Here is a 27271-nt window from a genome sequence, read left to right as displayed (position 1 = left end):
AAATGCTTGCAAAAATACATTTTAAAAACTCAGAAAACACTGTGTGCTGCATACATAATACTCTTTTGCCTCACTCAGGTTTGGCCTGTTCCCTTCCTATTGAGACAGCGAGTTTAATCATTGACTTACTGAAAAGTTTAAATACCTGCTTTTGATTTCCACAAGTGATCCAAGTTCTCTTATGGCTTGAAGTGTATGGAAAGACTGACTGCCCAAATTTGTAGCATAAAAAGGGCTAAGAAAGTCTATAAACCTGGAACAGTACTTAAATGTAAATAGTGAAGCTAGTAAAGCTAACCTCCAGTGCAAACCTTTCACACTGCACGTTTCCAGAATCAACATTTATCTTTAGTGTTGTTACATTTTTAAAATTTGACCCATGGAAGTCAGGGTACATTTATGACTGCTAAAGGCCCCGGTCTTGCAAATCTGCACAATGAATAGCAAGACTTTTGTTGTGTGTTCATGGAAATTGCCTTAAGTCAGCCTAGAGAAATGAAGAGATCTGTCTCTCAGCTGATGGAACAGCAACCCCTTTTTTTTTGCAGATGTTAAGCTAATAAAAAGATAAAAGATCAGACCATACAGTGAAACCTGCATGGAGCACAGTCATAATCCTAGACGTCATAACATCTACAATAGGTGGAAAAAAAGGTGACACTGAAAACGGAATTAATGTCAGCCAAACACAGCTTTAAGAAAGCATTCAGGTAGCTGTCTACTTTTTCATTGAATAGCATCTTGAGAAATCTTAGAATTCAAAAAAACCATAAAAGTCCTATTGAAGATGAAAGAATGAAGACTGATTTTTGTAATATAACTTTATACTACAGTATATGTTTATATTTAATCATTTCACTATGAAAGCATCAAAAGTACAGTATTCCATACAGTTCATACAGTACTGTACTGTATGTCATCAAGGTACAAGAAAAAACAATTCAGAGAAGAGAAACCAGATAAATTTCAGGGCTCAAAGGAAGGTGTCAAAGGAATTCCTATACTGACCACCTAAAAGAACTGAACCTTTTTCATCTTGAACAGAGAAGACTTTGAGTGGATCCAATTTAAGCACTCAAAATCCTCAAGCAGACTAAGCCAATTTCATGAACTTCTTCACAATCATCAGTGAAACATGAACCAGAGGACACAAATGAAAACTATGCGGAAATGAATTTATACCTGAGAACGAAAGGCACTTCTTTACGCAAAAGGTTTTGGGTGTCTGGATGTCCCGCCATTTTGTTGAAACTACCCAAGTCGAGACCCTCTAATCATGTTAAATGAAATCTTTCCATCAATTAGCTACTGAAGAAAGTATGTTGAACAGAATGGCCTCCAATCATTTGTAACTGATCTTAGGTTCTTAAAAGAAAATGAACCCCACGTCTCTTGATCAAAAAGTGAATTCCTGCAATACCACAACTTTTAGCTTTCTTACAGACAGAAATACTGAAAACAGAAATAATAAGCTAGACTGCTACATGCACGTGCAATTAATTTTCTTTTACTTAAGCATTCAGACATCCATTACCTTAGGGACAACATAAGGAATGAGAAATCTGGTTTGTTTTCTGATGGTCGAAGCAAATGGTACTGTAATGAAAAGCTCTTGACCCCAAAGCAAATGTCCTTAGAATTTCACTACTCTATTAATATGTGGCCCAACCAGGTCATCCTACGATAACAAAATATTCAAACAACAAACCAAAATTCTAAATTACTATACATTCGCAGGTCCTCACTTGCCCTATATTACTACATGCTGAAAGAGGAAATATAAAATATGGGCCTTGCATCATGGAGCACAACCTAACAGCAGACTGCTCCTAAAACTCTTCACCATACTTTCAAAGTACAGTCACTCTCAGCTCATTTCACATCCCATTGACTTTTAATAAGTGACTCATTTGACTCATAAAGGCTAATACTTCCATCATAGTTTACATGGTTGCCAGGGTTTCATAAGGTAGATAACATTTACTATACACGACACGGGAAGATATTCCTAGAGCTGGAAGTAAGAACATCCTGTAGGTGAACAGTAGATCTAATCACCCCCACAAATTGGAGAGGAGCACATTGATTATAAAGCTTTGAAATGGTGCATTAAAATATACATGATTTATAAGTAGTCAAATACCAGAAGCTCTTCTGTGAAGGCCAAATGAGCTTATATGAGCTTTCTCACAATCCTTTACACCTGTTTTACATTTCAATTATAGTTGGTTAAGGCTGATGACACTAGCTTCTTAGTAACATCCACTACCATGTTTCATGAATAAAAAAAAAATCCTAAAATAAGCATGGAAAATGATATGAGAAGCTATGCTACATTCAGCACAACTAAAATAGAAACACATTCATCTCTATTTTATTTTCTTTGAATATCGTAGAAACTATGAAAATTCAATGGAAAACAAGTTGTGAAAATAAAAAATAATAAAAATTTTAGAAACTTTCTGGGAAGAATCCTGTGGATGTATTAAGAATGATTGCTGCCACTGGAATTGCAAAACAGGTTGTGATTTTGCAAAACAAACTAAATCGCAAAATACAAGTTTCCCTAAGAGCCATTTGACTGAGATCTGATTTCTTTCTAAGAACGTTCTTGACAGCAGTGTCCACAGGTTTCTCAGAGCATGCTGGACGAGGCTGTTTAAACTTTGCAGAACCTTTTCTTTAGAATGTGTGTCTCCTTGGTAAGAAACTTGTTTCGCCAATAAGGAATCTGATTCCAGCCTTCTCAGCTTAAGGGATGGCATTTGCCCTTTTTTAAAACAATTTACAGGAAACGTTTTATAGGATTTGAGAACAGCTGGCTATAATCTTTTGCTTAAAAATGTTCATTTATTCTGTCTCACTTCTTGGAAAAGCTCCTAGGTGTAGATATCTTAGAAGTTTTAATATTCAAGCCATCATCGAAAATTAACCACACATGACAGGGCTCTGGACTCCTGACTGGAGATCAATAGTTGGTGATACCTGAGCAAGATGCTTTACCTTTATTGCTCCAAGAAATAACTATGGCCTATGTAGGTTTCTTTGGATAAGTGTCAGCCAAATAAATTGATATATGTAGGTACTGTAACTCCTTTTCCATTTCAAAACTCAATAATGTGCTGCTTGCTTGCTTGAATCTATGAAAATAAGACACATAAACGTTCACAAGTTTCAAATTTCCTTTTGCTTTGCATCTGATTTTGAAGTTTCAAGTTTGTGGTCAAATTGTTCTTGGCAGAGGTGCGATGCTAACAAATTGGATTAATTGTGGCAGATTTAAATAAATAAAAAGACAACAAAAATCAGGGCAGTCTTCATAAAGTGCACTACTAGATTAGCCAAGGTAATTTTGGTTTTTCTTTTGAGGAAGAAATGTTACAGCAGAGCAGTCTTGGTTAGACCAAAGACACTGTCCTCCACTCTTCACAGAAATCAATCTTGATGAACATAGATTAGCTCACATTAAATGTGGCTTAATGTTTTTTTTTTTTCCATCTGCTAGAAGCAGAGCCTGGGGTTTAGGGAAGATGAGTTTTCTTCTTGCTTCTTCGTGTTGTCAACCATTTTGATTCTCAGCAGATCCCAAGGCAAATGTGCCAGTAATTAGGGACCTAATCAGTTCCAGACTGAAGAATGCAGTTGTCCTAACTAGAAAAGGCAAATATAACATGTTTTAAAATGTACTGAAGCACGTGTGCTATGTGGTGCTGTAGGCCAATAATCTTCCTATCTATTTACTGTATATCTTCATTATTATATGAAAGAGCCTATCCACAAATTTCATAAATTAGATTTTCTCCTCTCTTTCTTAACCATTCTGTTTGTGTATCTGAACATATTTTAAAGTGCATTAAAAGTGGACCTACCCACTGGTGAAAACAGTAACAATAAATTCATGTTTCAATATTCAATGCTTGCAATCTCATTGTTGTTGCAGTTGATATAGGCATACATATCTCTTCAGCTTTGTTTATCAATACCTGTCAATATTCGTTTTGATGAGGTTACACATGCTAGTGATCTGTGATTAATTCAATCTTTGATTTCTTCTCTTTCTCCTATTTCACAAGGAATATCATCTTACAGAATTGACTCAGTCTTTCCAGGTTTTCATCTGCTTGGACCAAGTGCAGTCTTGGCAATGCTTTCTTTGAAGGCCTCCAATTTCCCTAATGGTCATGAATTGAGGCTCTTGAGTGTGCTCAGGGCCTGACCAAAACAAAACCACAAAAACAATGTGAATTGTCCATAACCTGTATCACACAATTAATCCACCTCTAGGCCACACATATTACAGATTAATGTTGTTTTTGGTTTTTAATTATTTTACAATATGTAAAACCGCATAGGGATTATGACTATAAGCTTGGAAAAATGACATAATGACAGAAACAGCGCTTCCCTAATTTCTTCTCCTTCTTGAATATTCTAAAACTACAATATCTTTATATGCTTTTAAAAGAAGAAAAGCAGCAGTAACTTTTTTCCACTCCTCAGAAATCACAAATGTTCTCAGTCTTTTATTACCCAGAAGCCATTTGTTTATATTCATAATTCGTATATTGTACAATTCATTTGTCATTGCTTTCAGTCAATCTAGATCAGCCTACTCCTGTGTAGTGCTTTCCCTTGAAATTGCTATTCTCTCTGGTCATCATTCCATAACACAAGACAAAAACAGGTAATACAGAGTGCTGGATAACTGAGTAAAATCAAAATACTTCCATTGCCAGTTGCTTCAATCAGAAAACAGGAAATAACTCAAATCAAGCCTTCAAACAAATTTTGAAGTCTTTATACAGAAATGGTGACATTCAACCACTAAATGATACTTATATCACAGCACTATAACTACGGAAATTAGATGAAATCCAACCTCTTTAATTATTTCCAGGCCATTCGGGGCTATCAGGAGTTTTTGTCATTTACTCTTCTGTTGTATTTCAATTTGGAAAAGTAAAATTAAAAAATTCTGGCAAACTTTACATTCTACAAGAAAATAAACACTTTATTCCCAAGAAAAGAGTTGATTTAATCTTAAACTGGTCTGTGGATGTTGGCTCTTCTGCTAGTTGCCTGCTACCCCACCACTGCATTTTGTACTGTGATTCCTCACATGGAAATATGGCATGACCAGGTTATGAACAGTTTAGCCAGTCTGAGAAAACACTGGGTTAACCTGCGGTGCTATGCAAGAAATATATAGGCGGGCAAAATTTTGGCAGGTATAGTAAATGCAAAGGTAACACAAAGATAGATTCTAATATTTACCATTTTTTCTTCATTTCCCAATATCAACACACAATATCCCCCCATATTTAGAGTCTCTACAAGCTGAAGGAGCAAGATAGGATGTTACTGTAGGTGTCCTGATTTTAACAATTAAATAAAAAATCCAACCAAGAGTTCTCTCTCAGGTCTATACTCACAGGAGACTTGAAATCTTGCTCAAGAAGAAAAATGGTAGAAAGTTTGCATAGCCACTGCTTGAATTCTCCAGCTGTCCCTTTTACTTTGCCCTTTTGTTTTTAGCTTCATCTCTACTGCAATGCTCAAGGCAAGCCAGATATCCAGATCAAAATCAGAGAAAATATTAATTTCACACTTTTCCTCATTTTAAATTAATTCACACTTTGTTCATACTTTTCTTATTCTTTTGGCTTACTCTTATTACAATGGCACTGTGTATTTTGCAAGACTAAAGTTCCCTCATCAGAGGCAATAAGAGGAAGGACCCTTGAGTTCCAACATATTGACTACTTCGAAATATAAGTGCAGCTGTGGAAAGAGGATTTGAATCAGCACTTTCAATCTTTCCTAAGAATGAGAAGAATGCAACAGAAACCAGAGTGGTCCGGATTTACATTTGTTGCACTGTCAGTATTAAACATGCAGTAGACCTAAAAAGAAGAGTAGTGTAAACACAGTTAAGGCCATAGTGAAATAGAATTTCAAGCTTGTCCCAAGCTTCTTGGTAAAGCTGTTGCTGTAGTTGTGGTGTCAGAAGGAAGTTTTCAGATGTTTTCACTACATCCCAGCACTATAGCAAAATTATTTCAACTGTACACAACATGGTATTAAAATCAATTATCTAAGGGAGCTGAACCTTTTTAGTCTTGAAAAGAAAAGACTATGAGGGGACCTGATAAGTTTTTAAAATCATCAAAGGTATTGACAAAGTCAACCCAATGGAATTCTTCAAAATCAACAGTTTAACACAAGCCAGAGGAGACAAGTGGGAAGTACACTGAAGTGCATTTAAAACTGGGGATTGGGGAACACTTCTTTACTGGTAATGAGAGTTTGGAACAAACTACCCAGTCATGTTGTTGAAGCTGATACCTTGGCAACTTTAAAGTAACTGCTGGATCAGATCCATGGAACAATTATCTACTAACTACCAAGCAAGTAAGTCGGGCTTAATGGCTCACTGGTTTGTACACATCATTTTGTTTAATTACACTTAATGCTTGTTTAGAGGGGCCACTTACTTATATATTAGTTTACATCTAATCTTAAATGAAACATGGTTGTTATTAACCCATAATAAACAATTTAACATACAACCTTATATTTAAATTTCATACTGCTAAGTTCTAGTGAAATATGAATAGTTAGAGACATACGTATGCAATGCTGATACGTACTGTAAACACACACAAACATATGTATAGTATCTTTATAAACTTATATTAAAATTCATTGCATACTGTAAGTACAGTACCTCTTTAAATGTATTTCATATACACTGAGCATGAAAAAAAAATCAATTACAGACGAAACAAAATGAAAAAGGTTTTACTAGGAAATAATATAAAATCCTTTTTTACAGCAGGTGTCCTAATATTTTATTTTACAGACATGGCCCACCCAATTAGCTACTAAACACCTAATGAGATGTATGGATCGAGCGGCCTCCTCCCATTTGTAATTGTTCTTTTTAAATTAAAATACTGACTGCACTTGTCATCAGCAGGGTTTTAGGAGAATTATGAATTATGTGAAAGTCACAGACTTGTAGCATCTGTGACCACCAATGGAAACAATTCAAGCTGTACTGTACATCTACAACTCATGCTGAACTCATGTGTTGCACAAGGATGCAGATGTTGTCTTGAGAGAGAAAGATTGTATCCTTTTCCTTTCAGAAGCACACAGATATGCCTGTTTACATACCACATGTCACCCAAGCTCATCCCACACATGTTCAATGGTACTGAAGTCTGGCATGTAGTGTGTCCTAGCCAGTCATGTTGCAATTAACCACTCAACATTGACCTACCCATTGATTGGTCTGTTGTACAAAACAATTATTTGTATCATTCTGCAAGTGTGCGTATTGTTGATGCCCATCAACGTGACCTACAGAAAACCTTGATCCATCACTAAAGAGCATTTAACTTACTGTTAGCACGTCTACTTGTGGTAACTAAGTCTGGACTTTTGATAAATGAGACATATTGTTTTTTTTTGTGTATTATTCTTTTGATTTTCACCAGGCTTATCATTAAACAGGTTAAATCAGCTCATCAACTGTGCCCAATCAACCCTCAAACTAATGAGGAGATTTAGTGCTTATGCAACAAGTTCACTCAAGTGTATCACAGTCAGCCATGAATAAACAATTTAATCAAAATCACACCAAAAACACTTCATCAATATGCTAAATCTGTATGCTTTATTCTTCTAATAACATTCATGCATAGAGTGACAAGTTTGTGTTGATGATCAGTATGTATGTATAGTATTTAAGTATTTTATAATTATTTAACCAGCACATTTTTTATTTTAGAACTATATTCTATAATGCAGTTTACAGGAAAACATTTTATAAAATTGGTGAATGAACATGAAAATACAGTACCACTTTTGAAAATACAGCAAGTATAGTATATTACTTTTAAGTGGAAATAATCGGCTATATAGCTAAGCAACAGAGCAAAAGAGAACCTTTACAGGGGACATTTTCTTTTGATTACAACAGATCTTATCTCTGCTAAGTATAGAAGATATCCAGCATCAAATACCTTAAAGAAGTTTTGCTTTAAAGAGCTCCTACTATGCTAAAGGTTCAGATAACCACTTTGCAACCACATTTTACAGCCAGGCTACTACAGAACAAACAAGTGTCAAGTTTCCATGGTCTACTATTAAAAAAAAGTTAGCATTTTGTTAACCCTTCAATATCCTTTATAAGATGTTACTTAACTTTTCACTGTCTTTTACAGATCTCTCACTGCATTTCTATTAGGAGTATATAGCAGAAAAATAAAATAAAATCAGAAACAGCTTACAACATACCCCCTTCCGTAAATAGCAAAATATACTTACTCTGTGTGGCTTTTCATAAAATAACCACTGAGATGAGCCATAGGAAAATAAATCAGTCTTTCAGTATGAGTATATGAATAACAAGTAGCACAAATTAATAACTAAGAACAACCCTATTTTATTAAACATTTCCGTAAATATTTCTGAGCAAAATCCCAATCCCTTTATTATATCCAACAAAACTGCAGTCAGAATTTCCATTACTTTATCAATTTTTAATATCTATACTATCTAAACATATTATTTAATACAATGAGTGTCTCCTATTCTCAGAAATGTATCTCTTTAAACATTTTATACAGTGCTTGTGAATTCAATGATAGCCATTCAAATCCTCGTGCAAGGTGACATACAACCCAGGGCACTGTTACAAATACTGCATACTGGAACACTTTCTGGAGAGACACCATGGTGATCAATGCATTTTAAGAAGGAGGGAGGTTAACACAAGATGGCAATTCTTGTTTTCATTACATTTCCCAGTATGCAATAGGGAATGTCCAGCTGTTCTCTGACCCCTGACCCACTGATGAAGGAAGGCAATTGGTCGGGTGACAATTTAAAACTAGGAAGCAGAGGCTTCCAAGTTGGCCGCCTACCTCTTCTGGCAAGAAAGTCACCAGAGGGAGAAGAGAGAAAATGAAGGAATCAAGTGTAAGAGATAGTCTTTGCTTGAAAATCAGTAAGCAACTTAGCTGTCCCATGTGTGTTATAGACAGGATGTGCTCAAAGAAGCCTTTTCCAAAGTAAACTATTAATATCGAAGACCCGGAGGACACAACAAATATTAATACTGTAATGATCTTTTTGGTAAAAAAAAAAACCTTTTAGATGTGCTTAAATCTCATCAGCTTAGACAGTTATTATGGAATTCACCACTTATTCCAAATTTAATTGCCACAGGGCACAGGCAACATGTTCAGTGTGAGCACTTTTTTCAAAGACTAAAGTGAAGGCCTGGAGTCCCTAGTACTGGGAAGGAGCTGGGGCATCTGTTTGCCTAGAAAGACAAGTTGGCAGTAAAGCTCCGCCTTTTTCATGATGGATCTGTGAAGCAAGACAAGTGATCGGCCTCAGAGCAGACGCATAACTCATTTCCTCAGGTCAGTGTACAAGCGAGGTGATGTGCAGAATAGAATGATGGCTGGCTAGCATAAAATGGAGCATAAAATTGTAAAGGAATGAACCTAAAACAGAAGACTTTTCTGAAGCGTAAATAATTAACATTCACATAAATTGCAGTGCACTGAAATTCATAACATAAGGTTGAGGAGAAGGACAAACCAACTGCAATCACCCTAGGAACAGACCTTCAGATCACACTATGCATGAACGGTATGCAAATTACACAAATACTGTATATATGGAGCAATTAGGTACTAGTCTTCTCACAAACCTAACATCTCGGTGAATGCTCATTATCTCAATTACTGGGATTTAGAAATGCTTATTTTGGAAAAAAGACCACACACCATAAAATTATTATACTAGGAAGGAAAAAGAAAGGAAAAACTTTCTTCTGTGTCCATTTAAGGAAAAACAGCAGAAAGACTGATATTTCCTTTTGTATCCAGCGACAACTTTGTTAACTATTATTTCTTACAATTCTTATAAAGGTAAATTTGGCAAATTATGAAATTTGACAAACATTAATGGTATATTCCATTATATTCATTACATATAAAATGAAATATGCTTTTGTGCTCTGAAACACGGTTGTAGTTGAAATTCCGAGCAAAGTGTGACCTAGATATTCCCTGGTTGTTTTGCTTTAAAGTGACTGACATTCCAATTTCAGGCTAATTTATATGGAAGAATATTTAAATGAGACTTCAGCTTATGAGACTGTACACAATTACGTTAGATTCTAGGACACGTATCAGCAGTATTTATAGAGCACAGAGTGTCTGTTTTTATTTGGATACTTATTATAAAAAATCACATGAATAAATCCTCTATTCTTTGTGACCACTTGGTTGTGCTAAGGCACTATAAACTCTGTCTTGCTTTGGAACACATGAGCTGTTTAAAAGCTTTTGAGGATTCTGTGATCTTTCAAGTCATCTTTTTGGATGACCTAAATTAAACTGAAAAAAGCCAAGTCTTCATGTGGGCTCTGCTCCATCTCTCGTAATACAAAATAGATGGCTGTTTTCTACTGAAGTGCGATATGAAACAATAACTCTCAGGGCAAGTAACGGAAAGGACAAAAAATCGTGCTGGCCTGCAGCTCGTATCTTTGTAATCTATGTCTGTCTTGTCAGTTTGGACAACATCCAACACAGGATATCACACCACAGGGCAGAAGCCTGGTCATTCTCATGCAATACCTTTCTGTTTCTTTGTACTGAATCATCAGTACCATTTAGAATTGGTTTGCGGTGAGTTGGGAGTGTAATAAGCAATGCATTTGTATTTTCTGAAAAAGTGAAATTTTCCCCAAATAAACCTCTATTCTTCCCTCAGGAAAAAAAAACTACTGCATTTCCTGTAACAAAGTTCTGTAACAAACTACAACGCAACCCTTTCACCTCCAGGCTGCTCGTCTGAAAAAACAAAAATCAGCTCAGCTCCATTTTGATTTGTCATTTGTCAAGAGCTGTGTAAGATGTTTGGGGTGTCACGTACAATCAGAATGACAGAGCTTTTTTATGTGCTTTGAAAAAAAAATCCCATTCCAAACTGAACATGTAAAAGAGTATAAAAAACTGTATGTTCACAAACAGTATCACAGTGCCTGACAGAACCTGATGGAGTTGTTACCAGGGACTGCCAGACATGTAGTGAGCATTCATAAAATCACAAAACGCCTAAAAAGGCAGACCTCAGACATGCTGCGCTTAATGAACACTTTTCAGGCCATTTTCTATTGTTCTTTGCTCTCATTGAAGTGAAGATAGTTTATTTCCTATTGGAGCCTATAGCTGAAGAAAAATAGTTTAACCCTTGTGGCACCTTTTACCTTATTTTGTGCTTAACAAGGACTAAAGGCTATAAATACAGAAAGGGTACTGCTATGCTGATTGAAGATAAATCTACAAGGCAAGCACAATTTACAAATATTTTTCAATCAGAAAATAGGATTGTTAGCACCCATGTTGTTCAGAGTTCACAAGGCATAGTTAACTACAATATAGCAAACGTTTTAAATGCAGAAGGTGGTGATGGCAATTCCAATTATGTGTTAATTCAAATATAAGCTCTGTGTTTCCAGACACTTATCACTTTTCATACAGTAACAGCAAAATAGCAGCTCAAACTCATATGTATCTATGGTGTATCCATACATGAGGATCCTGTTACTATTAAATAAAATAGATATGTGCAAATATATTATGAAGCTCAGTCATGCATACTGAATTACACTAAATTTGTATACAGGTGACTGAGGATGACAGGACATTCCCCACAGCTTTCAAGGAACGTAGTTCAGGTCAGAGCTGCTGTCTTGCTAGAACCTGCTGTGTTCAATTAATCAATTCATTATGGTTAATATGTTTTTGTGCTTTCTTTTGAAGCCATGTGGTTGAAGCTGATACCTTTCTTATTTCAAGAAATGTCTGGATAAGATCCTTGGGTCAATGGACTCCAAACTACCAAACAGGCTAGGTGGACCAAATATCCTCCTTTTGTCTGTAATCATTCTTACTGTATGTTTTTTAAACCACTGTGACAGAGCAGATATTTATGTGCAGAGTTCATTTACACTTATGAGCTCAACAATTTCCATTTTAAGAAGTAAAACATATTAATAACTGAATTAGCTGCCCCACACAGGATTAACTACTGCTCCTGTCACAGCTATTTTGAAACCCATTTGTGTGTGCAATTAAAACCATATTAAGAGTAAAAAGTGAAGTCAAATACATTTTGGCTGTGTGTGCATGCAACATTCAGCGTATTAATGTAGGGAAGCCTGCTGTCAGTACTACTGACCACAAAGTATTTACAACTACCCATTCAAACACCATGTTCAGCCAAACCAAGATGACTGTGTTTAAAGATCTAACCATTTGATAATCTGCAAGGGGGCCTCAACATGTCAAAATGCAAAGGCATAAGGTACTTTCCGTGAAATCACTATGTTAAGCTGCACCTGAAATTAAATACTACATATTTAATTTCACAGCACACAGCACAGGAAAGACAACTAAACTAAATTATCAGTACCACATAAAATGTACTGACAGTCTTCATTTGTTGCACATTAATAATAATAATATCTACTCCAACAATAGACACTTAGTACTTGTACTACCGTTGCAGTATCTTGTCAGCAAGATAACTCCGCTGATGCAAGATGAAATGGTTTGAGTCTTTATGATTAATGTTAAAGAAAAAATATAATGTCCTTAAACTCACCTTTGAACCAATTCTGTTTGTCAGTCAAAAATGCACACAATCTGTTTATTCCAAAACAAGACCTGAGCTTGCCCTTCTCACTTATCAGCCACATGGTCAACCAACTGATAGTTATGTACAGTACATGGCTGTCTGTTACATTTTTTCAGCTGGTAAATGAGAATTCCCAGCAATATTCTTTTGAACTCAATGGAGATGTATGCAGAAATCACAACTACAAATTATACAATCATTACGGTTACGAATGATAAAAACCAATGCCCAAAAGGCACTCAACATGCTTTGCTAAAGTGGGTTCTAGGGAAAATGTGATGTATTTTCCACGGAAGCATGTCATTGGTAAAAAGACAGACAGACATGTTTGGTTTAGCTAGGTGAACAATACAAATTTCTGGCTTCACCAAACATATAACTAACTGTATAATTTTATAACTAACATCACACAGTATGTTGAAGGTTTGTTTGCAGTATTAAATTAATTAGAGCAGTCAGGCTGAGTAGGGTGTGTATGGGGTTTACCTAACTGGTATAATAGTTAAGCATTATCAATGCAGAACTGTTGAGGGGGTTGCTATGATATCTGAGATAAAAGTATTTACATTTAATGCAGATTGATGCATTAATGCATATGAGATCTCAGATTTCTTTAGGAAGCACTTTTTCAGATATGTATTGCTCAATACATTTACCTTCTTAATACATGGCATACAAATAGGTACAGTATGTGTACAGTATATGTAAATGCCAGGCTAAGAAGCTTTACTGTATATGAAGTATGTATTTGAAGTGAAAAGTTTTGAGCAGCAACAGAGGTGCAGTTTGGTTTTATGGATTCCAAGTAATGATAAGATAAACGTCCTTCAAATGCCTAGGTGGCCTAACCATAATCTAAGATTACAAAGTACCAAAAATTGTCATATTATTCTGAGAGAAACACGCATTTTGAAACCTTGCATCTTCCAAAAAATCATTACTGCTGCCTTCAACCATCTTGAGAGTCTTTGTAGTATAAAAAAGAAGATTTCTCAAATACCAAAGCAGCCATCACACTTGCAGAAGTAGTGTATCTGCATGATAAATTGCAAAAACTGATATAATCAAGAAGCCAGAGCCCAAAACCCTTTATACACTTAATCATGCTGACAATTACCTTTCCACCTGGTATTATGCCTCTTAAACAAGAATCTTTTTGAACCTGTATGAAAAGCAAATCACCTGTACTGGAATATTAATATTAATATTCAAATCTGTGCATTTTCCAAGATCTTTTTGTAATGGCTTAAGTTTTAAAAACAAAAAAATGAGATTTAAGATGACTACAGGCGAAATATCCAATGGGAAAACAGTGTCCCATTTTAAATTACTACACAAATACTAAATTGGTACTACTTGTATGACAAAATGAAAGCAACTGCCATTTTCATGTGTTACTACTACAGGATCTAGGTTTAAGGCCCTGCTTCAATCACAAAGGTTTTGCTTTTATTATTTCAGTGGATTTCTTCAAAATGTCTTCCAACACATATGATTAAAAGAATTAAAAACCACAAACCCTTACGCTTTGGAGAAATTATTTTTTCATAAAATATGCTGTACCGATCATCTGCATAGAGGTACGTATCACACAATACAATAGATTTGAACTGCACCTTATTACACAACAGTTTCCATCACTTTAACTCCTATTTTTTTTCAACAGAATGATACACGTCCCCAAATATAATACGAAAAAATAAGTAGTTACAGCAATGAAGAGTTTGCCCACAATCTCAGTGGCTAAATTTAGCAAGGACTGAGAAACAGCAACAACAACAAAAAAAAAAAACTTCAAAACAAGCTCTCTTGTTCCCGCTGTAAAGTGAGAATGATCTTTAAAACCAAAGGCCATATCTTTCAAGTTCTTTTTTCCACCTGTGCCACACAATTAAACAATGAAAAAGGAGAAAACACCAAAACATGGAGGTTTGACCTCAGAAAAGGGACAAAAAATACTGGCTCCGAAAGACGTATCAATCAATAACCACACCACATGTCATGCCAACACACCTAGTAACAGTCAATCAAATAAATGGTACCTTCATGAGATATCAACTGATCCATCAAATACACTTGGCTTTTAAGAGTGATGCGCTTTTGGTAGTTTTCCCTTATTTCGCGGGGGTTTGATTTCGGCTTTGAACTGGCCCTTACTATTGTCTCTCACAGAGGGTGTTGAGCGACTTACTCACCTCCATCTTCCATTTGGCCAGCCACTCATCCCTCTTCCTCTTGCTAATGTAATAAGGGTCCCCAGCCTGGAAGGTTATTCTCTGCATAGGCCTCTGACGTAGGCTGGTTTCCCAGCCCAGTCCCCCACGAAGCCTGGCTCGAGTTCCCTGCTCAAAGGGATAAAAAGAACACGGGAAAACAACATAAATGAGCTGCTGAGTAGTGTTTTCCCCTTACCGAAAAAGAAAGCTGACTATTCCAAACACAGCTGGAATTGCCATCGGCAAATGGTAATGCCAGGGTCTGAAAAGTGCCAAACTAGTGGAATGAGCGCATGTGTGGCTAAGTGAAGCATCTCCTCTTTACGAGGTGTTCACTCTCGGGAAGGAAGCGAACTCTTGCACATGCGGCTAAGCATCAAGAAGAAGCCATGAATGCCCACACAGCCATTAAAACTGAATGCATGGTGACCTTTTCTAATGCCACTCACTCATCAATAAGCAGACCTAGCTATTTTCTTCCATTTTGTGTTTTTCCTAACTGTCAGATGAATCCACTGATTAATCTTAATGCCTCTGATGAGAAAACCAAGTGTATTTGATATTTGCAATTTATATACCACTCAGTACCATTTATTTCAAAATGCACATTCATCGAAGGACCGAAGAACTCTTCTGCAAGGAGGAAATCAGCAGAAACTCCACATAACGATCTTGGAACCTCTCCTTATCAAGACAATCCGCTGTTGGTCTTCCACATTTCTTGCACAGACACTTTGTTTTCCAAGCCTGTGGATGTCAGTGAATGAAGTCTCTTATACAGTATATCTAAGGTAAGATATACGCCTTGACCAAGTGCTGAAATGCTTATAGCCTGCAAAGAAACTGGAAGCATATAAAACACACTTTCTTTGTAGCAGCTAATGTAGTATGAATATTTGCAAATAGATACAATTACTTGTAATTTTCATTTTAGGCACTCATCCTTGAGCAATAGCAGGTTTGTCAAAAGACTGAAAATGGGTCTCACCCATGAACTTTGAATATACAGTTATCTCTTTTGTTAGTGAAACAAGGTTAATTTTTAATTCACAGGTCTGAACGAGCCCTTTGGTATCAAATGAGGCATGAAGAAGTTTAATTCAGTCTTGCACTGAATGAGTAAAATAAAAAAATGAGGTGTGCTACGATTTAAAAGTAGCCGTTCAAATGGGAAACTGAAGTAAAGAACTGAATTAAAAAGTGGGCACAGGCAACTATTGCATTCATGTTTACAGATATTTGTGAATGACGATGCAACAGGACAATCATTTAATTTCTTTAGAAGGTCTGGCTTACAGTTGCAAGCAAGAAAGGAGTCTTCTCAAGAAAGGAGTCTGTTCATTCGAAAGTACGAAAGAACAAAAGTACAGCACTTGTAAAGAAAAAAAGCATACACAAGTCGGGGCATTATTCAGAATCCCCTGCCAGATTAAGATCTTTTGCTGATTAAACTGAAATCTTTCCACCACCTTTTTAGACTACAGTAGCAAACAGCTACAAACAGCTTGCTTTGCTATACCCATGCTTCTCCAGGGTACTCTTCTCCTACCTGTGCACCTCCATGTTTTTGTCTGGTAACCGGGGGATGCAGCGCTGAGAAGTCAAAGGTTACAGTATATACAGAGCCATTCAAAGCAACACAATATATCAGATCTTTTGCCTGCGTTTTTAAAATGAAGAAACACATTTAGATTAAAATGTCTTTTAAAGCTATGGAAGTGATATGGTAGAAGATCAAAAACTACCAAGTTGAAAGTTAATACCTCATTTAAAACGTCAGACCCAAGGTAATCAGAATGGAACAACCAGGATCAGGATGTTTCTTTGCTTTGTTTTCCGGCACATAACTGCTCCTGGGGTTTCCCAAGGCACGTTTGTTCTGACTACTGGAAAACTACCACACAAATGCCTCAGTCTATTTCAACAGAAAGCATTTCCCAAAATCAATATTTTATACCACATTCATAAAGAAAGTGGAATATACAGTAGGATTTAACATTCATTTCATTGTGTTAATATGACATATGTATTATATAAAATACAGACTGTAGATCTTTTTACCACAAATATGACAGCTCAAAGTATTCAGCTCTTAACCCTTTTAATGAAATGTCTATCCATGTTTTCTAAAGCTTTCTCCATGTAACTATAAGGCTAAAAGAAAGATAAAGTTCTATAATCAATAATCAGAAAAAAAACCTTTGAAAATCTTAAAACCACAGCAGTCTGCGCTCTGAAACAAGTGACCATATCCAGCACAAAATATCATAACAATACTAAAATTTCATAATGCCATTCAAAGAAACCGGTGTAGTCTAAAAATATGTACACAAACAATATAAAACACTTTCTAAATGTAGCATTAAAGCAGAAATTCTTACTGATACAACTGTCATTTACTGCGCTCAGCATATGCATGCTAATTAAACAAAGACAACCACCAAATAAACAGTGTACACAATTATTCAATTTTCTGGAATTGGGAGCCTTTTCAGTACAATATTAATGACATTTAAGAATACCGTAGTCTTCCAAAACCATACGACAAATCAAATTAAAACTTTATTAATTAACAGCCAAAATGCATGTGCAGAAATAGTACAATGAATGAGAACCTAGTTCATAGACTAGTCATTATAATAATTTGCTTCCATGGTATCTGCTTCTTTTTAATCTGAACCCAACAAGCTCTTTGATACACACCCAAAATACTGCATATGAACCACTGATTACTACAAGACGTTCAACTATTCAGTTGCAAACAAATGCTGTATTTAGGATTTATTGAATTCTCAGGGACAAACTACTGTATTTCCCACAGCAATGACTAAAATCACACTTTATTGAGTGAGAGGTTGACAACCTCAGCATTAGCAAATTAGATAGCCATACAGTATGGCAGTGCTTACCCGCCAGGTATTTCTGTTACAGCCTAAGATAAAAAGATTGTTGAAGAACTTTTTTGGGGAGTGACTGCTCTTTCATTTTCATAACCATGTTAATTATTTTAGGTGTCTGGAAACAACTGAAATAAAATGTATGGCATTTGAACTTGAATTTGAATTACAATAAAGAACAATAAAAGACATCTGCAAGATCTGTTCATACATACGTTCATTTTTTGTATGTACTGTATGTGTATACAGTATGTATACGTATGTACTGCTCACAAAAAATAGTGGATTTTTAGGTAATATTGCACAATGCTTCAAACCACAAATACAAATTTGCACAGTATAAAAGATAAAAAAGTCATTCTTCACTTCACATATAGCATGTGGAAACAGGAAAATCAAGCAAAAGGCCATGACAAGAAGCAAAAATACAATGTGGTTCTTGATGATTTTTGATGCAGTTTTACACAGCTGTGACTTGACCCTGTCAAATGTGGAGATTATTTCTGACAGCACTAACAATGCTGTCTATAAGGAATGACGACGAGCTATTTTGGAGGCCTATAACATTTTTCCGAATAACACCTCAGCCTAGCACAACCTTATCTGATCCCTGACTTATCTGGGAACAATAGGAGTCTAAGAGACCATACACCACTGTTGTTACAGTCTTCACCTGCCTACTTGAAGTCATGGGTAGTCATGTACAGTTGGTGGCCTCTGCAAGTTCCAACAAGTAGATGATTTCAAATGTCCCCTTTAAGCTCATTTTAGATGTTGTTTTAGAGGTCTAGTGCCTGCAGTGTGTTCTGTGGAACACCCACTAAAGACTCTTCCAGTGTGTTATAACCAGAACTAGAAGCAGCTGATCACTAACAATAACTGGTTGTGAATCTCCATATCTATGCCTTAAAGCATTTTGAAAGATCTTCACCTATTGTTCTCCCTTAGTCTTTGCATCTTCATTACAACAAAAGTGATTCAATAAACACACAATAACCATTCTATCACACCCATATGCCTTATGCCATAAAAATCTCTATATGAAGTGCCCATCTGTTTTCAGCCCTTAATTACCAGTTCTATCCAATGTCATGTCAATGTTTTTTTGGGGGGACTTTGACCTTTGACTTTTTGTGAGCAGTATACTGTATATACATAAACATAAGTCCTTAAGCATTCAAATGAGGTTTCTGAAACCTAGTGGACTGTTCCAACATGCCCCATACTGTACATCCCTGACGACAGTCATCTTGACTGACAACCTCTTGCAAGATCATCTACATCAGGCCCTGAATATTGCAGGTTCCCCCTCTTTTTACTTATGTAAACAGCATCTGGACAAAAGCTTCTGGACACAAAATTGTAAATGGATCTTGAAGAGTCAGAGAGGGGACTGATACAGCACAACAAAATGAGAGCCTTACCTCTGTTTTGACTGTCTCACAGCTGCTCTCGTCTTGCTCCTCTGTGTCTGAAAGAAAAGAATGGACATTCAGAATGACTGATTACTGCAGTTACATGTTTGCCAACAAATAGTGTGATCTGTTTATAATTAAAACCACCCATTTGTGAGCCAGCTAGAACTGATTATAGCTGCACCAAACACCCTCTCTTCTAAGAACTAAATACGACTCGTGTGGGACATACTATAAATCATGTGTAGACAACCTCTCTAGGAAAAGTCCAAACCAATTGGAAATATGGTACAAAATTCTGTTCTGTATTAACACTAGAAATATTTAACAAAAACTAAAAAACATTTACACTCTATTCTACCGAGAACAAAACATGTGGTTTGTGTTTTGAATAATATCTGGATACTAACATTAAAACAGAACTACATATTGGTTGAAAACAAGTTTCAGTTTAAAAAAAATCAAATTCACCGCAGGCAAATAACCCAGCATGTATTTATCTGAACAGCCAGAATTAAAAAAAATCTTGTTTTCTAGGAACACTCATCACTGAGGCACTCAAATAAATATGTGAAAAGAAAGACACTTGATTTTGTTTCATATTAACTGGATAACAGAAAATATAAGAAATGTATGTCTTATCTTTATGAATCTCTAATCATAAAGGTCTAGGTTATTTTATAAAGGCCTCTTTAACTCTGCACCATTTGGAGATTCCTCTATCTCTACAATTTCAGGAATTATGGAAACAGACATTTCAAACTCAAAACCTACGAGTTAAAGTAAAATGACTTTACAAATTCAAAGCTTTTTCCTGGCCTGGAACAGTTTTACCATACCATGAAACAAACCTATCTTCTAAATGTTCACATGTAAAAAATATTTAAAATAATATGTTAATTTGAGACAATAATAAATCAATGAATTTTTATTTTTCAGCTGGAATGAAAACAAGACAACTCTTTCAGCTTCATGGAGCGATTCTGAAACTTTGTCCTAAAATTTAGAATGCAGTTTTCATATAAAGTGACCACATACTTATATAAAATTTATATTCATATGGGTTCCTATCTATAACTTGAACATAACATTAAAGCCATTTAGAGTTACAGATAGTGTGTTTAAAAAAACTGTTTTCCATCCATCCATTTTCTCACCACTTCTTCCAATTCAGGGCTGCAGGGGAGCCAGAATCTACGTATTTCAGCAAGCAGCAGGTACAAGGCAGGTTAGAACCCTAGACAGGACACCACTCCATCGCAGGGCTCACCCAGGCACAAACATGCACACACTCACACCAGGGGCAATCTTCCACGAACCTAATTAGCCTACTTGTACGTCTTTGGACTACTGGAGGGAACTAGGGCACACAGGGAAAACCCATGCGAACATGGGGAGAAGATACAAACTCCACGCTGACAGCACCCCAGGTCTGAAATTTAACCTAGGTCTCCATTGCTGAGAGGCAGCAAAGCTAACCACTGCATCATAAATGCACTAAGTAAAACTATATTCCTATATTCTTCAAATCTGACAGTACTTTCATTTAAGATGGCTAATGATGGACACATTGATGGACACAGGGTAAGAATTCTTCTAAAACATCATCAGAGTGGATGAAATCAGTACTCACATCGGCTTGAACAGTTTTATGAATTCCAAATTAAAATTAAGTTTGCATTCAGCTAATGAATTAAGCATATTTTACAATATAGCGTTTGTGTACAATTGTGACTTAGCATATACTTTGTTAAAGTCATTATCAGAAAGAATCTGGAAAGATCTCAAGTAAATTTAAGGACTCACACAGATCAAATTAATTAAAATGGTATGACTGGGGATGGGGTGAGTGAAGTTGAGTTTCAACTGAGGTTAACATTTGCACTTCCCAGCTTGATTATTTTATTAAGAGTGTTTGAATATATATTGTTGCACAGTATTTACATTGGCATCCTTGGACGAGGAGAACAGAGATTTTCAATCTTTTCCTTTTTTCTAACAGGACTAGGAATCATCATTATAAAAAGGTGTGATGTCTTCTTTATTTTAGGGAGGGTCTGGTATTTTATTGTGGAATAATCAGGCTAAAAACACCTCTCCTGTGATAGAAAAGCATGAGTAAAATAGAGAAATTGGCTCACATTCAGTTGTGGGCCTCAGTGCTTGAGAGAAGGAGATTTAATCCTGGGTAGGATCCATTGTTTTTAGGACTAAGGTTTTCTCTCTGAGCTGTGACAGAAAATAAGAAGTATGTAGAGTATGTGCTGCATAACCTGCCCTTTATTTTGTTACAGTAATATAAAAATTGCCTGTCAACACACCTTGCTTTTGCAATGCATAGAATTAAGCAAAGACATTTACTCTGCATAAAAAACAGCCCATGCCCTGTTATACAACTAATGTGATGCACCACCACTTTCAATACATCAGAAGAACACTGACTATATTATTGTGACTTACAGAATTTACAGCAATTTTATAATTTTGTCTGTCAAGATGATTTAAAATATTTCTATGCAAATGTAGTTCAGGTGGGTAGCTGCGTCAGCATGCGTAGGCTGCAAAGGAACAAGTAATAGGTTTATTCCATGCTGAAAAAAGGAAGAAAGAAAACACAACGTTTCGGCCGTGGAGCCTTCTTCAGGTGTCTGTATACAGTATACAGCCTTCTTCAGGTGTCTGAAGAAGGCTCCACGGCCGAAACGTTGTGTTTTCTTTCTTCCTTTTTTCAGCATGGAATAAACCTATTACTTGTTCCATTCTATGCATATGCAGACTTTTTGCTTGGCTTGTACAGTGGCTTGCATTTCTTCAACAGAAGAGCTCATCTGTAGTGATTCAGATAGGAACACAAGAGGAAAGTACACATGCTTCAGCACTCAACCATGTGTACTATCCTCCTAAAAGCTGTATAGAAAGTGATGTCTGATAAACATCTCTCTCACCATAATAAATACCAAAGCCCACCGACTGGGATACTGGAACAGTGGAATTACTATATACTGTATACTGTATATTTTTCATTATTTTATACTATTATTTATCATTCTCCAGGGGCAAAATCAGTTATAAAGGCAAAACAAATCAACCTGTAGCTCTATAACAAAACATGATTTTATTATATATAACCTGCCACATTGAAATTGTAATAGTTCCCTTAAGGACTTGACTCAGAGCATCAACACATATGATATCTCTTTTGAACCGCCCACCCATCAAGTCATTCATTTTTTAACATTCATTCTGCGGTGACTTATGGGAGTTGCGATTTCACTAGGAGCCTAGAGAGCTCACCCAACCCACTGAGACCACTGAGACAGTCGTGTGTCACTACCTGGGGAATCCCAGCCACAGTCAGCTAGCATCATGACTTAGTCACAAACACATTTGGATCACAGATCTCAACTTTACTAGTCACAGGCAAGCTCAGATAGGAACATTATTTGGAAGACAGGCAACATCCACCTGGTGGCCTTGGATACGGTTCACCACATTGCAAAAAAAACAGCAAACATGTGGGGACCTCATGCATACTGACACGCTGCCAGATCACCCAGACGACATCCTGCACCTCCAGCAACTTTATTTATCTCCTGCAAAAAATGCCCAGCTATCTACAGTAAGTTGGGGAAACTGGAAGGAGACTAGGAAACAGCTTCAGAGAACATGTTCGGGCTCTGAATATGAAAGATTTCTCAAACCCCATAGTTTCTCATTTCACCTCAGACGGCCATGATCACACTGATCTCTCTGTCTCTGTTCTCAAAGAAGGGTTCCTTATCTCCCATAGCAGAAAAACAACAGAAGCAAAACTCATCTTGAAACTATGTTCACACCATCTCCCTTATCTCAATGACTGACTTATTTTCATGTAATCTTCTCTGTTCTCATGCAGGATTTGACCTCACACCTTCCTTCACCCCTCTCCACTTTGCACTTCCTGAGTGGCCTCTCTGCCTCTCCTGCCTCCTCCCCTCTCCCAGCTTTTGTTCTCCTACAATATTTAATCTTTGCTGTCTGCCCTGTCTTTCGCACACCTTAAAAAGGCTTCACAGCCGAAACATTGTGTCGTCTCCTTTCATCATAGAATAAATCTAATACTTTGCAGACTATGCATGCTGACGCAGCTACCCACCTGAACTACGTCATGTAATGTAGCAAAGTTGCCAATCGTCAGCAGGTGTGGGCATGTCACCACTTGCTTTTGAGGATCACTTGTTTGCTCAAGTGATGGCAAGATAAAATGACAATTCCCTGTGTCCTATGCCTAAGGCATTCAGGTACAGTGCCTCCAGAACCAGACATCCAGCCTTCAGTGGCACCCTGAGTTTCTGTGATGTACTTGTGTGGGGCTAGTTCCCGTCTCTAATCCCTTTCCAAATTATTTCTTGCATGGACCTTCGAGTTTATACAGGAACACTAAGTACACTACTTTCAAGTAGATCTCCCTGCAAATGTGTAGTGTGCATGTTTCATATGTCTCGTGTAGAAGGGCATACTGTACATCTCAATTCAGACTACATTTGCAGCCACAGTCACAGCAGGTCACATGCTTCATGCTTCTTCAGAAGACCCCTTTTCTATTTTTCTAGACCTCGATACCATAGCTACTATACTAATCCCACCTGGGATTGATGCTTTCATTATAACACACCCCTTTAGGAGAGATACTGTAAAACTCTTCCTCTTCTCCCCTGATCCTTATCCAGGGAGGTAAGGCAGGCCAGCCATGTTCTTCATTGGTAACTGCTCCTTGTCTGCTCCAGGGACTCCTTTCCAGCTGTGCTAGAACATAGGCCCCTCTCTCTCATTTTTCCTTCTTCTCTCTCAGCTACTTCTGCAATCGGGAGCAAAGCCATCTTCGTTCTTTCACGGAGAGAAGGGTCTCTCCTCATGGCTAAAGTCTCTTGTCAATTGACATCATAATCTGGCCAGGCAAAAGTAGATGAGTGCAGTGGGACTATACACACAGCTGAGGGCTGTTCTTTTGCTGATATTCCTATGGCTGTTAGCCTTCACGACCCTGCATTGAAGCAGCACCTTCTCCTGGAAACAGATCTTCCCTAGCTTGGAGCTTTTGTAAATAAGGACCTTCCCTACCCAGACACCCACTCTCTTCTCTGAGTGTCGCATTATACACACCCTGAGTGGCTATGCCCTGTGCTTATTCCCATGAATTCTTCAGTAACTGTACCTCCACACTCACAATCAAATTAATTATGATGCTATAGTATATCCTGCAGCTTTTGGGAGGTGTTGATGTCACAGGTGGTCCTTGAACCTCTCTGAACCAGTCTCTATCCATGGCCAACCTGCCACAACTGGAATGCTTAGAAAAGCATTAGCTAGGCACATACATTTATGACTTTCAGAACAGTAGGTGTACAAATTCAGTTTTTACATCTGCAACACACACACACAGGATGATAATGTAATTATTTGCATTAAACTGAATAGCTGAAAGATATATTGTGGAGTACTTATAAATAAATAAAACCTTGCAAATCAAAGCCTACTATACACGCTCTTATGAAACGCACTAACACAATAATGGAAACAATCAAATGCAAACTTACAGCAATATTAAATATACAGTGATCTGCTGGTCTACACAACTTTAAGAAATGGAGTCACAAATCAAAGCCCACTTCAGAGGAGGATTTATCCCTGTCAACTGAATTAAATGTAATGAAAATAAGTCACATTTTCAGCATTTATTTTTTGTCATGCGATATCCCTTTAAAATTATCTTGACTAATTGGGTTTCTCAAATAATTAGGAAATAAGCCAAGCTGCTTTTCACTTAAGACCTCAGACACTGAGTGTCTTGTGTCATCAATTCCTCAAGTACAGTTTACAGGTGATGCTGATCGCTAATTCCAGAGCCCATTTAACACACATTCCAGTCCTGCAGTTCACCAATTGATATATGCATACAGGGTTTAGCATTCATATTCACCAGACAACCAGAACAGATTTCTACAGAATGGAGATGGATGTAATGTACAGTGCTCACAACAACAATATTTTAAAAAAATGTGATGATAAAAGGGTACTTAGAGGACAAGATGAATGCATTTTTCTAATTGTGGATTTTAAATGCACAATTGGCTTTTAAAGGGAGTATTATACATTATACATACAAATAATAAGGATGTGCAGGGTGCATTTACATATCCCTCTCACAGACACACACCCTTTGGAGTGCTGTATGTACAGTGGATATAAAAAGTCTACACACCCTTATTGAAATTGCAGGTTTTTGTGATGTAAAGCCAGAAATCAAGATAATCATGACAGTTTTTCCATCTTTAATGTGACCTTGCAACCAACAAAATTCAAGAGAAAAACAAATAGATACTTCTTAGGAAAAACAATTAAAATAAAAAAAACTACAACACCCTATTTGTATAAGTGTGCCACCCCCCCCCCCAAAAAAAAAACAATACTTTGTGGATGCACGTTTTGCATTTATTACAGCGGTATTTGTGAATTAGTCTCTATCAACTGTGCACATCTAGACTTCGCAATTTTATCCCACTCTTCCTTGCAAAAAAGTTCAAGCTCCACCCTGCCGGTTCGTCCTACAACACGTGGGCACAAACCCGGGTCTTTGGTGCAACGCAACAAGGAACAAGCCGAGTGAGCTAAAGGAGACCTCCCTCACCCCAGTCGGCTGAGGTCCCTGCTACACGCAGGGAGGGAGATGATGTCATCGTGCCCAAACTACTGTAGCTCCGCTACATGGGCCATTCCAAGACTTTGATCTTCTTTTTCTGGAGCCATATATTGGTTTACTTGGATATGTGCTTTGGGTCGTTATCATGTTGGAAGGTGAAATTCCTCTTCATCTTCAGCTTTCTGAGATCAGCAGGTTTTGTGCCAAAATATCTTGATATTTGGAGCTAGTCATTATCCTATCTATCTTGACTAGAGCCCCTGTCCCAGCTGAAGAGTAGCAGCCCCAAAGCATGATGCTGCCACCACCATGCTTCACAGTAGGTATGATGTTCTTTGGATGATGAGGTGTGTTGTCTTTGTGCCAAACATATATTTTAGAATTAATGCCAAAAAGTTCAAACCTTGTCTCATCAGACCATAAGACATTTTACCACATGGTTTGGGGTAAATAAATGTATTTCTTTGCCAAATTTAGATGAGCTTACATGTTCTTTTTTGTCATGCCATCCTACCCCAATGCTCAGATGTGCAGAATACGGGAGATTGTTGTCACAAGCAAGGAGTGACCAGTACCTGCCAGAAATTCCTGCACCTCCTTTAAAGTTGCTGTAGGCCTCTTGGTAGCCTCCTTGATAAGTTTTCTTCCTGTCCTGTTATTAACTTTGGAAGATCGTCCTAATCTTGGCAATGTCCCTGTGGTGCCACATTTTCTCCACTTATTGATGACAGTTTTCACAGTGCTCCATGGTACATCTAATGCCTTTGATATTCTTTTATACCCCTCTCCTGATCGGTACCTTTCAACAATAAGATCACATAGATGTTTTGTCAGCTCCTTGTGGACCATGGATATGCCAGTAGGATGCAACCACGAAAGTTTCAAGAAAATCCTTCAGGAACAGCTGATTTTTACTTGGGGTTAATCAGAATCACTTTAATTGATGGCATGTGTATGCTACTTACTTTTGGACATGATTTTGAATGTGGTTGGTTGACCCTGAACACAGCTACAGCCCCCATTATAAAAGGGTGTGCACACTTATGCAACCAGGGTGTTGTAGGTTTTTAAATTTCAATTATTTTTCCTAATAATTATCTATTTGTTTTTCTTTTGAATTTTGTTGGAAAGATGGAAAAATGTCTGACATGATTTATCTTGATTTCTGGCTTTACATCACAAAAACCTGCAATTTCAATAAGGGTGTGTAGACTTCTTATATCCACTGTAAATTGGAGAGAGAATGTGACTGACAACCTTCTAAGCAGGTTACCAGCCAGTAATTCTTATATTACACCTCATGGCCACTGTCTGTACCACTTAGAAAAGAAGCAG

The 27271-nt window shown here is 37.0% G+C and overlaps 1 protein-coding gene across 9 annotated transcripts in view; it reads right to left on the bottom strand.

The window, feature by feature from the left end:
• Positions 1–27271, bottom strand: part of dnmt3ab (DNA (cytosine-5-)-methyltransferase 3 alpha b) — a 278365-nt gene that overhangs the window by 77744 nt on the left and 173350 nt on the right. For 5 of the 9 annotated variants that reach the window (XM_015348572.2, XM_015348605.2, XM_015348586.2 and 2 more), the window contains 2 exons: positions 19267–19313; positions 14925–15074 (listed from right to left, as the gene is read on the bottom strand). In XM_015348572.2, coding sequence (XP_015204058.1) covers positions 14925–15074; positions 19267–19313 — 197 coding nt within the window. The remainder of the gene's footprint in view (positions 1–14924; positions 15075–19266; positions 19314–27271) is intronic. The other 4 variants (XM_015348579.2, XM_015348593.2, XM_015348621.2 and 1 more) reach the window with 2 other exon arrangements.

The sequence above is a fragment of the Lepisosteus oculatus genome, chromosome 2 (assembly GCF_040954835.1).
Source record: "Lepisosteus oculatus isolate fLepOcu1 chromosome 2, fLepOcu1.hap2, whole genome shotgun sequence".
Classification (NCBI taxonomy): domain Eukaryota; kingdom Metazoa; phylum Chordata; class Actinopteri; order Semionotiformes; family Lepisosteidae; genus Lepisosteus; species Lepisosteus oculatus.
Note: the sequence above shows the minus strand (reverse complement) of the source record. Positions and strands in the feature narration are given on the sequence as shown.